At 33.6% G+C, this 12,649-nt stretch overlaps 1 protein-coding gene across 1 annotated transcript; it reads right to left on the bottom strand.

The window, feature by feature from the left end:
• Positions 1-479: 479 nt before the first annotated feature.
• Positions 480-2,244, bottom strand: LOC148583633 (EG45-like domain containing protein). The gene is made up of 2 exons (XM_088510593.1): positions 2,148-2,244; positions 480-763 (listed from the first exon to the last, which is right to left on the bottom strand). Exons 1-2 carry the CDS (start codon positions 2,227-2,229, stop codon positions 480-482), a joined length of 366 nt encoding a protein of 121 aa, XP_088366719.1. The 5' UTR covers positions 2,230-2,244.
• Between the last annotated feature and the right edge of the window lie 10,405 nt (positions 2,245-12,649).

Below are 12,649 nucleotides of genomic sequence, written 5' to 3'. Positions count from 1 at the left end.
CCCAAATTCTCAACGCCCAAAGCCATGAGCTCCGATTTTGCTTCCAAGCCATGGATTTCCTTCAGAATTTGCATAATCAAGGTGAACACAAGCGAAAATAGAGTTGAGTTTGCACCAAATTGCATGTAGATGTAGTTATATATTTTTAACATAAACTTTCCATGCATACTTGATACAAACAAGTTCCCATCACGAGCCTCTTATTCCTATATATATTATCATAACTGGCTCGATCTTACCAGACCATGCATGATGCATACTCTAGGAGAACTTCAAACCCTGCAATTGCAAATGAAAAATTAACGTAAGAGACACCATGAATAATATGATTCTTTACATATTTAATTAAATTTGTATTATTTCATTAGCGTCGACATCATTAGCAGCCACATTTTGCTTGACGTTATTAGTAGATGCTAATACCGAAAAAAATTAATATATAATTCTTTGCATATTTGATTAACTTTGCAGTATTAGCCTTACTGAGTATATTTAATTTTGATTTTTCCAGCGTCGGGATTAGCTATTGCGGAAAAAGCCTCTTCAGAGAGATCAATGGTTCCCCGACATGATCCTGCCGGACAGTAATCAACGATTTTAACCACCACGCTGGTACCCTTGCATGGATGTGGCATGCCCTGGTTTGTAGCTCCGGCGCACGTGACTTTATAACTTCTCCCAAATGCTGCCCGATTGCCCCATATCGCATCACTTGCTGCGGCGATCATGACTCCATCGTTTTGGTATCCATAGCATGAAGAGGCTGTCAATGAATATATAATGAAATTTTATAATTTTGATCAATTATACATGAAATTGAAATTGAGTGCAATTCATATATTTCATACTCTTCATGCTTAATTAAAATTATTTTCATGGAATATACAAGACTTGAAATCCCAAAAAAAAAAAAAAAATCTTTCTCCTATGATTATTTGGGATTTTTGCAATTGTGTTTTTCACGTACAAACAATTATATTGTTATATATACTTTATTTGTAACTTGAAGACTTCAGTTGATAACGAACTTATTAGTTAATTCATTTATTACACATGTAACACGTATTGTCAACTTTAATTTCGAAAAACTATACTGAAAACTGATAAACAACTAGTATGAGAAATACTTAATTTATTCCCCCCAAAACTTAGTTACTTTGGGGGTAAAATGTCAATTCAAAATACTTTAGGGATAAAGTGTACTTCATGAGGTCAAGTGTCAATGTTAGATATTTTTTGTGGATAAAATGTCTCTTTTTAAACATTGAGATTAAAAGTAAGGCTGGCAAAATGGGTCCGCGGGTCGACCCATTTATGACCCGCGGGTACCTGCAACCCTTTTAACGTATACTCAAACACGACCCGTTTAGTAAACGGGTTGGGCCTACCAGACATGACACGACATGGGAATTTTCACAGGTCCCCCAACACGACCCGTGAGACTCGTTTACCCGTTTAACTAAAAAAGTGATTTTTTTTTATAAATAAAATAATAATAGTTTTAGCAATTATCTCTTGAAATTAAACACCTAGCAGGCTGACACGACCCGTTTACCTGTTTAACTAAAAAGTGATTTTTGTTTTTTTTGTTTTTAAATAAAATAATAATAGTTTTAGCAATTATCTCTTGAAAGTAAATACCTAGCAGGCTAGCCACACCAAATCACTTAATAGTTATAAGTTATTAGGCTTAATTGTCTAATCAAATAACAAAAAAAAAAAAAAAAAAACTACATCATCTGAAAGGTTGGAGAAACAAAGGAAAAATGGAAAAGGTTGGAGAAAGAAAGAGCGGCGGCGGCAACGTGAGCATGAGGACTAGAAGAGGTCTGGTCCGTCTGGAGACTGCGTTTTTCCTTTAGGTAATTAGGTTAAAAAAAAAAAAAAAAGTAAACAGGTCTGGCGGGTCACCACACGACCCGCCAGACACTCATAAATGGGTCATAAACGGGTCGACCCGTTTATGACCTAAACCTGCTAATTTCGTGTCAGGTTGTCTGGTCGTGTCAAAATTGTCAGCCCTAATTAAAAGTGCAAATGGGTGGATAGTTCAGGGTAGTAAAGTGTATTTCCCCTAATTTGTTAAAACTATTTTAATTAGTTTAATTTGTGATATTTAAAAAAGCAATATGATGTATTAAAGATACGAACATAAGGAGGCGTATAGAAAGTAGCTGTCCCCTGCGCTGCATTTGCAACAGACGTGAGAAATACAGCCATGGTCACCATTATCAAAGCACGAATAATTAACTAGCACGCCCATTTTCTTCTTCTTTTCTGTGGAAAATTATGTAATGATATGATAAAGCTTTCACTTTCTGATATGCAAAGAATGTAGATTTTGGCTCCAATTTATAGACAAACACTAGAATAGGAATAGTACATGCCTCAACTCGGAGGCGATAAACATTGAGTGTTCGGCAAACCCCTTCATTCCCTTGTTACAAATGTTCATGCAGATTTTTCTCAAAAAAACTCAATATCAAAACATGTTATTTTTTCACGTTTTATATCACATTATTCACTTTTTATTACTATTTAAATAAAAAAATTACTAAAAAATAAAACATTTTCATTTTTCAATACAAAAAATTCAAAACTTGATACTACATCAATCATTTTCAGGTACATTAACAAGGGGAAAAAGGGGGGGAGGGGGATGAGCGTAATTCTAGATGACCCCACCTCTCCTTGGCGGCCTCCAAACATGGAAAATTGCCGGATAGAGTCATTTGTCTTTAGTAGTCAAATAATGTTATTCTGGATGTCCATTTCTGACCTTAATTCATGTTATATCGACTAATATGATTTGTTTTAAATAGTTTATATTTTTGTTATTTTAAATAATTGACATAAAAAAAAATTTTTAAAGCACGCCATGTCAACTAATGTGACATCTTCACTTTTATTACATGTGGTTCAGTGCTTGCAAGAAAGATGTATGTTTTTTTTTTTCTTTTCTTTTCTTTTCTTTTTTACTTGCTTTTTATTCATTTTTCCAAAAGAGACCAAAGACTAGAATAAAGTCTTTAACAAAAAGGTTAAGGCGGGTACTGAGGAAGTAATACACCCAAAAAAAAAAAAAGTTTTGAAAAAGAAGCCCCTGAGTCCAAGACCAAGTACACCTTCTCGTTCCGTCAACCAAGTACACCTTCCTGAAATCTCCAACCACATAATTTTCGAGAACTTCACAGATTGGTGTGCTGTGAAAAGAAGCCCCTGAGTCCAAGACCCAAGAATCAAGAGGATTGTCAACAGATAGAAGTAAGGCATCGTGCACTTCTTCTGTTACACGACATTTGCGGCGTCATTTACGGTCTTTTTCTTCAGCTCTCTGCAGTTCTTCTTGAAGTGGCCTGTCTTGCCACAGTTCCAACACTCAGGTTGTCGTTCAAACTTGAATTTGCTCCTACCTTTCCTGGACTTACATCTGCCCCTCACAGAGTTTTTCTCTTGACCTCTGCCCCTTGCTTCAAGGTTTAGGGCTGCACCAGAACTGGAGGTTTCACCAGCATCCTTCCTGCAGACCTCCTCACTAAGAACCAAATATCTGACATCTTCATAGCTTAGCTTACTCATTCCTACAGAGTTACTTACAGCCATCCTCATTGCTTCCCAGCTATTTGGCAAAGATGCTAACACCACAAACGCGCGAACGTCATCACCAAAATTAATTTCCACCATGGACAATTGATTTGTGATGGTGTTGAAACTCATTGAGATGATGTGCCACCGAAGCCCTTTCTGCCATCTTTAGGTTGAACAATTTCTTCATCAGATGCACCTTGTTGTTAGCCGATGGCTTCTCATACATCTCCACTTTTTTTGCAGGTGATTCAGTGGTTGCGAGAAAGATGTATGTTTTTTTTTTTTCTTTACTTTTCTTTTTTACTTGCTTTTTATTCATTTTTCCAAAAGAGACCAAAGACTAGAATAAAGTCCTTAACAAAAAGATTAAGGCGGGTACGGAGGAAGTAACAAAAAATAGAGGGAAAAATGCAAAATTAGGTCTAATTTGTAATTAATTCATTGTGGTATCAAAATGAACTTAAAGATCTTTAAGGTATGCCAAAAGTAAAATTTTAATCACTCTAGTCAAATTTCATACACTAGTAGTAAACAAAATTTGACTATAAAAAATAAATTATATATATATATCTTAAAGACCTCTAAATTTATTTTGATACCACATGAAATTAATGGTAAATAAAATAAAGGTTAAATACTGTTTTTCCCTCTATGGTTTAACAACTTTATTTTTCGTCCCTTCGGTTTCATTTTGTATCACATGTGGCACCTCGATTAATAACTAAAAACAAAATAGTACCTCCGTCTAACTTTCGTCCAAAATTTGATGAAAATCTACATTAGCATCCCTAAAAAATTGACACATGTCCATATACCTAATTAAAAATAAAAACTTTATAACTAAAATTATTAAAAAATAATAAAAAATATACATAAGAAAAGGGCTCAAGTGAAACAGTCAGCCATCCCCAACAGCCTTGTAGTAATTTCGACCACCCCTATTTTATAAGTTGGACGTGGTTCGGAGACCCTAAACCAGCAGAACCACCCACCAAATATTCAGTAATACCCACTATATAAGCCACTAAACTCATCTACCTAATTTTTGTTAGGATCCAGATCTCCTCACATTGGAGGGGAAATTGGAGATTCTCCAATTGTCAATCTTGGCCATTCAATATTATCCAACGTCTCAGAGCATGTCACGTGTCCCACTAAAGTTTAAATAATAAAATATTTTTAAATTTTTAAAAATAAAGTAAAAATAAAAATAATAAAAATTTTAATTAAACTAATAAAAAAAATGGGGTGGCCGGCCACCCCCATGGCCACAGGGTGTGGTTCGGCCTTAGGGACCACACCCTAAGGCCAAACCCAAAAAATAATTCTTTGGGTTTGGCCCTAGGGGTGGCCAAACCACCCCCTAAGGCCCTAGTGGGTGGCATCGGCCACCCCCTGAGGCCTTAGTGCGTGGCGTCAGCCACCCCCATTGCTCAACTTGGGTGCCCGGCCATCCCATATTTTTTATTAGTTTATTTAAATTTTTTATTATTTTTATTTAAAAATTTAATAATATTTTATTATTTAAACTTTAGTGGGACACGTGGCATTCTGTAGTGCGTTTGATCAAAATGAACTATCCAAATGGACAATTGGAAAATCTCCAATAACCCCCTCAATCGGAGAGGATCCGGATCTTTTTTTGTCGTAGCAGCCTCGTATTTGTGATTCTTCTATGGCGACACTTGCGAGTTGTCGCATAATCTTATCTCCAAACGTGGAAAATTGTCTGATGGCATCACTGGTCCTTGCCTAGCATGATGTCACTCTTAGCAAATGTCCGACTACCCAGAGCCGTCGATTAAAATTAGTAGTATTTGTTATGAATGCATTCATGCATTTGGTGGATGACAATTTAGTTCCATCTCTTGGAATTCTACACATTCATGTCATCTTTTAGAATTCCTATAACATCCATGTAATACATTGATTAACTCTTTTGTTTCATATTCCTTAACCTCCTATTATGATTCCATGCCTATAAAAGGGAGTATTGAGTTATATATAAATCACACAATAATAGAGAAGAATCATACATAATTCCTGAAGAACTAGTTTCACATATTGCAATCTTTTATCTTATCTTGTTATTTTCTTTGATTTTACAACACGTTATCAGCACGAAGCTCTAGCCAATTGTTGTGTTCTTTTGATCTTCAACATCAAAAGCTATCCATGAGGTATTCTCAATTCATTGTAAGTTTCTTTAACATTTAGTAATCTTATTATCTATTTTGTTAATTAACATTCTAACATTTGCATATCCATGTGAGATTTATATGAACTAGAATATTATCATACTAATGCTATGAATATGATGTCTTATAGTTTATATTTGAAAATTTTTGGTTTGCTTATAATATCACTTAATTTTAAATAATGTTTATTTATTTAATTCTTGATATATTTTTGTATAGATAATGTCAAATCTTACAAAACTTGAGTTTGTCGCTCTTGACGTTTCTGGCAAAAATTACTTATCTTGGATCCTTGATGCTAAGATCCATCTTGAAGCTATAAATGTTGGAAATACTATTAAGGAAGATAATCAAGCATCCTAGTAGGATTGCACTAAAGCAATGATTTTTCTTCGCCATTATCTCCATGAAGAATTAAAAATTGAGTACTTATGGTAAAGGATCCCTTGACCTTGTGGAATAATTTAAGGGAGAGATACGAACACCAAAAAACAGTTATCCTCCTAAAAGCTCGTTATGATTGGATGCACCTGAGGTTGCAAGATTTCAAGAATGTTAGTGACTATAACTCTGAACTCTTTAAAATCAGCTCACAATTAAAATTGTGTGAAGAAAAAGTCACTAATATGTATGTTAGGAAAAACATATACCACATTTCATGTCTCGAATGTGCTCCTGTTGTAGCAATATCGAGAGAGTAATTTCACAAGATATTCTGAACTAATAACTTGTCTTCTAGTGGCTAAGTAAAACAATGAGCTATTAATGAAAAATTATCAATCTCATCCAACAGGTTCTACACCATTTCCTGAAGCAAATGGAACTTTATTTCATGGTAATAAAGGAAACCGTGGACGTGGTAGAAAAAATTATAGAGGTCAAGGGGAACGTACTCATAATTTTTACAAAAGAAATGTTCCATACCACCAGAAGTGGAACCACACTGATGAGAAACAAAATGAAAACAGAGGTTTACAAAATAAACCTACAAAGAACTATAAAGATAAATGATACAGGTGTGGTATGAAAGGGCATTGGTCGCGTACCTATCGTACGCCTAAACATCTGGTAGACCTATATCAAGCCTCCATAAAAGAAAAAGGGGATTGAAATGAATTTTGTTAATCACAATAATCCTGAAGATTCTCCAATTTTTCTTGATACTCTAAATGGAGAGGGTACCACTCATCTTGATGTTTCTAATTCCTTTGTAGACTCTAACACAAATACTGATCTTTTGATTGGTGATGAATATATTTACAACAATTAATTTGTTTTCTTTATGTCTTAATCACAATATATTTACATTGTCAAATTTAATTGTATTTTGTTATTTTCTTTTTGATTAATGAGATTTAATATATATTTTGTTTATATATGGAGGCATGGTCACATTGATGGAATGATTATATTCAAAGGCTCTAGAAGAGCGAATATCATATTGCCAAAAAGAACGAAATTTTGTATTGACGATGCTTTATATTCTTTTAAATCTAAAAGAAATTTAATCAGTTTAAGGATATTCGTTTAAATGGTTATCATGTTGAAACTGCTAAAGAAGGCAGTGACGAATATCTTTATATTACTTTAATAATTTCGGGCCAGAAGCTCATATTGGAAAAACTGCCTGCTTTCTCTGCCGGGTTGTATTATACAACAATAAGAACAATTGAATCACATGTGGTGATGCACCAGAAGTGCTCTAATCCAAAGATGTTTATGCTTTGGCATTATTGTCTTGGACATCCGGGAACAATTATGATGCGTCGAATAATTGAGAACTCTCATGGGCATCCCTTAAAGAACCAGAAGATTCTTTTGCCAAGTGATTATCCTTGTGCTGCATATTCTCAAGGTAAACTTGTTATCAAATCATCCACTTCTAAGGTAATTGTTGAATCTCCATCTTTTTTACAAAGAATTCAAATGGATATATGTGGGCCGATTCATCCTCCATGTGGGCCATTTAGATATTTTATGGTTTTAATAGATGCATCATCTAGGTGGTCACATGTTTGCTTGCTTTCTACTCGTAATGTTGCGTTTGCTAGACTTCTTGTTCAAATAATTAGATTACGAGCACAATTTCCTGATTATCCAATTCAATTTATTCGGATGGATAATGCGGATGAACTTACATTTCAAGCATTTTATAATTATTGCATGTCAATTGGAATTAATGTTGAACATCCTGTTGCTCATACATATACTCAAAATGGTTTAACTGAATCGTTTATTAAACGACTTCAGTTAATTGCTCGACCTTTGCTTATGAAAACAAAATTACATGTTTCTGCTTGGGGACATGCAATATTACATGCTGCATCATTAGTTCGAATCAGACAAACAGCTTACCAAAAATATTCCCCTTTGTAACTTGCATTTGGTCAACCACCAAATATTTTTCATTTTCGTATTTTTGGTTGTACTGTATATGTTCCAATTGCGCCACCTCAATGCACTAAGATGGGATCTCAACGTAGACTTGGAATTTATGTTGGTTTTGATTCTCCTTCTATCATTAGATACCTTGAGCCTTTAACTGGTGATATTTTTAAAGCACATTTTGAAGATTGTCATTTTGATGAAAACATATTCCCATCACTAGGGAGAGAAAAGTCGTTGCCAGAAGCGCGACAAGAAATCACTTGGAATAATTCGACGTTATCTCATTTTGATCCTCGTACAAATCAATGTGAACTAGAAGTTCAGAAGATCATTCATTTGCAGAGGATTGCAAATCAATTGTCGGAAAGAAAATAATTAAGTCTCACATTCCAGCTGCTAATACTCTAGTGAAAATAGAAGTCCCTGTAGGACAATCAATTAATATAGCAGCAAATGAGTCTAAGGCACGCCTAAAGCGTGAAAGACCTATTGGTGCAAAGGATCAAATTCCCCAGAAGAGAAAAACACAAGGAAATGAAATCGGGGCTCCTGAAGAGGCCTTACCCACAAAACAGGCAACGAAAATTGATCCATCCAAACTTTATGTACAAAATTATCCTGGAAAGGAATCTTTCGAAGTTGAATCTCCTAAAGAGTTACCCCTTGAAGAGGAATAGGTACCTGAAAATAATGAGATCTCAATAAATTATGTAAGTACAGGAGAAATATTGGATAGAAACAAAATTATTGTCGACAACATATTTTCATTTAAAATTACATTTGACATTACCAGAAGTAATGATGATATCGAACCACAAACCGTCGAAGAACGTCGACGTAGAAATGATTGGCCAATGTGAAAGGAAGCAATTCAAGCAGAATTGAACTCACTAGCAAAACGTGAAGTATTTGGACCTGTAGTCCAAACACCTGAAGGTGTATCGCCTGTTGGATACAAGTGGGTATTTGTGCGAAAACGTAATGAAAAAAATGAAATTGTGAGATACAAATCAAAACTTGTTGCACAAGGTTTCCTGCAGAAACCAGGTATTGATTATGAAGAAACATATTCCCCTATAGTGGATGCAATTACATTTAGATTTTTTATTAGCTTTGTTGTTACAGAAAGTTTGGATATGCATTTAATGGATGTGGTTACATCATATTTATATGGATCACTTGATAATGATATATACATGAAAATCCCTGAAGGATACAAAATTCCTGAAGCATATAATTCGAAATCTCGAAGTATTTATTCTATCAAGCTACAAAGATCTTTATACGGGTTAAAACAATCCGGACGCATGTGGTACAATCGTCTTAGTGAATATCTATTTAAAGAAGGATTTGAGAATAATCCAATTTGTCCATGTGTTTTCATTAAGAAATCAAAATCTGGATTTGCCATTATTGTAGTTTACGTAGATGATTTAAATCTTATTGGGACTCCAAAAGAGCTCATAAAAACTGCCACTTATTTAAAAAATGAGTTTGAGATGAAAGATCTCAGAAAGACAAAATTTTGTCTTGGCTTACAGATTGAACATTTTCCAAATGGAATTCTTGTTCACCAGTCAACATACACAGAAAAAGTCCTGAAGCACTTTTACATGGAGAAAGCTCATCATTTGAGCACTCCAATGGTTGTTCGATCACTTGAAGTGAAAAGGGACCATTTTCACCTTCGAGAAGATGACGAAGAAATTCTTGGTCCTAAAGTACCATATCTTAGCGTAATTGGTGCTCTGATGTATCTTGCAAATTGCACACGACCTGATATAACATTTTTAGTTAATTTACTAGCAAGATACAGCTCTGCACCAACTCGAAAGCATTGGAATGGGGTCAAATATGTTCTACGTTATCTTCGTGGAATAACTGACATGAGATTATTTTATTCAAAAAGTTCAAATTCACAATTAGTTGGATATGTAGATGCAGGTTTTCTTTCTGATCCGCATAAAGGTAGATCTCAAACAGGATATTTATTTACATGTAGAAGTACTGCTATTTCATGGAGATCTGTCAAGCAAACACTTGTTGCTACTTCTTCAAATCACTCAGAGATTATTGCAATTCATGAAGCAAGTCGGGAATGCATATGGCTAAGAACAATAATTCAACACATTCGAGAAAAGTGTGGTTTATCCACAATCAAAGATAGCCCGACAATATTATATGAAGATAATGCTGCTTGTATCACACAGATCAGAGGAGGATATATTAAAGGTGATAGAACCAAACACATTTCACCAAAGTTCTTTTATACACATGAGCTCCAGAAGAGTGGTGATATTGATATCAAACAGATATAATCAAGTGACAATTTGGCAGATTTATTTACCAAAGCATTACCAACCGCAACATTTAAGAAGTTGGAGAATAACATTGGAATGCGCCGACTGAGGATCTTTCATTATAAACAATTGAAGCTTTTCATGCTAATGAAGGAGAGTAAAATGATTATGCTGACTGTATTTTTTTTCCTTCGCTAAGGTTTTTCCCACTGGGTTTTCCTTTGCAAGGTTTTAATGAGGCAATCCTAAAGCATACGAAGATACACAAGAATATTGTACTATTTTTTCTTTGCCACAGTTTTTTTTTTTCCACTGGGTTTTTCTTAGCAAGGTTTTAACGAGGCATATTCTTAGTGTATGGTCATTCAAGGGGGAGTGTTATGAATGCATTCATGCATTTGGTGGATGACCATTTAGTTCCATCTCTTGGAATTCTACACATTCATGTCATCTTTTAGAATTCCTATAACATCCATGTAATACATTGATTAACCATTTTGTTTCATATTCCCCCTTTCATATTCCTTAACCTCCCATTATGATTCCATGCCTATAAAAATGAGTATTGAGTTGTATGTAAATCACACAATAATAAAGAAGAATCATACATAGTTCCAGAAAAACTAATTTCACATATTGCAATCTTTTATCTTATCTTGTTATTTTCTTTGATGTTACAACAATATTTGATTTATTATTTTTGTTTGTAAAAATTGCAACGACTCAGTCAAATTGATATGAGCTAGACCTACACGAAAGCTCTGAGTTCTGGGTCAACTAGTAATTATATAGTCATTTTATTATGCTATTCAAAAATTTTAATCAATTCTCTCCGGTTCATTTGAACCGGATAACATCAAATTAATTATATTAGAGGAGTATTTTTGTCCCCTTAATAAGTGAGAAGACAGAAATACATCTCCAATATAACTAACTGGATAATATCCAATTCAAATGAATTGGAGAGATCCTATTCCGTCAATCTCTCAAATAAGTAATATTTTTCATTTTAACGTCATGGTATCTTGAAAGTTGTGCAAAACAAAAGGTTGACATTTATGGTAAAAAATTTCAAAAATATTTCTTTGAATCTGTGACTTTTTTACTATAGAAATAACCAAAACCCTTTCTTAAAAAAAAAAAAAAAAACTTAAAATTGAAACTTTTTTTTTTTTTACTTTAAAACTCTACTTTCCAACGTAATCTCAATTATGCTCTCAATCTTTGCTGACAATTAGAAAGAAAGAAAGAAAAAAAAATAAAAATAAAAGATATTCAATCTTTGACGTTATTTTTTTATTTTATTTCCAAACCTTTATCTAGAACCCTTGACTAAGACTTGGTAATCAGGGCATTGCTGTTAAGCTTTCTTTCCTTTTTATCCAAATTTTTCTGTAGAATCCTTGACTAGCTAGGACTAGGAAACCAAAGCACTTTTCCATGATCAAGTAAGAGCCAATAAGAGCCCGCTTGGAATTTCGTTGCGACGTAGAAGTTTTTGTCTCCAAAAAAAGTATAAAAGAACTTAAAAAAAAAATAAATGAACTTTAAGAAAAGGTTTCATTTTAAAGTTTTTTGGCCTTTTTTAGAAGGTGCTTTCTTTTTTCTTTTTCTTTTTATTTTTTTTTATTTTTTATTTTTTAAAATACATAATTTTAAAGGTTAAAACTGCGATTTTGCCGAACACTTAATTGACTCTTTAAAAAATCACGTTTTCAAATAACACATTTTAAAATTGTAATTTTTAAATCGTACTTTTTAAGTTTTTACTAAACGGGTCCATTTTTTTGTAGCACATCTTTATATACATTAAAAATACTTTTTAAACTTCTTAACACATGCAATCCCAAACAAATTACAAGTCTTTGCTATTGGTTTTTAATAAGGTTTTCTATGGAATGCTTGACTTTCAGGACTGCAAGTCTTTGCCATTCAAGTCTTTTTCCAGCTAACATCTTTAGGCATATCATCAAGTACATAAGTCTATCTCTAAAATTGTTTGTCCCATATTAATGGATGGAAATCACAAATCTAAATGGTTAATGTAAAATAATTACATCCAAATTTATAGGCTTATGTAGGGGTGAAAAACACAGAAAAGGAAAGAAATAATCTAATAATGGAGTCAAATTCAATGAAATAAAAGGTATGAATATAAATTTAGGTAGCAATTTT

This window comes from Corylus avellana, chromosome 9 (assembly GCF_965113065.1).
Source record: "Corylus avellana chromosome 9, dhCorAvel1.hap1.2, whole genome shotgun sequence".
NCBI lineage: Eukaryota > Viridiplantae > Streptophyta > Magnoliopsida > Fagales > Betulaceae > Corylus > Corylus avellana.
This window is presented reverse-complemented; position numbering and strand designations above follow the sequence as displayed.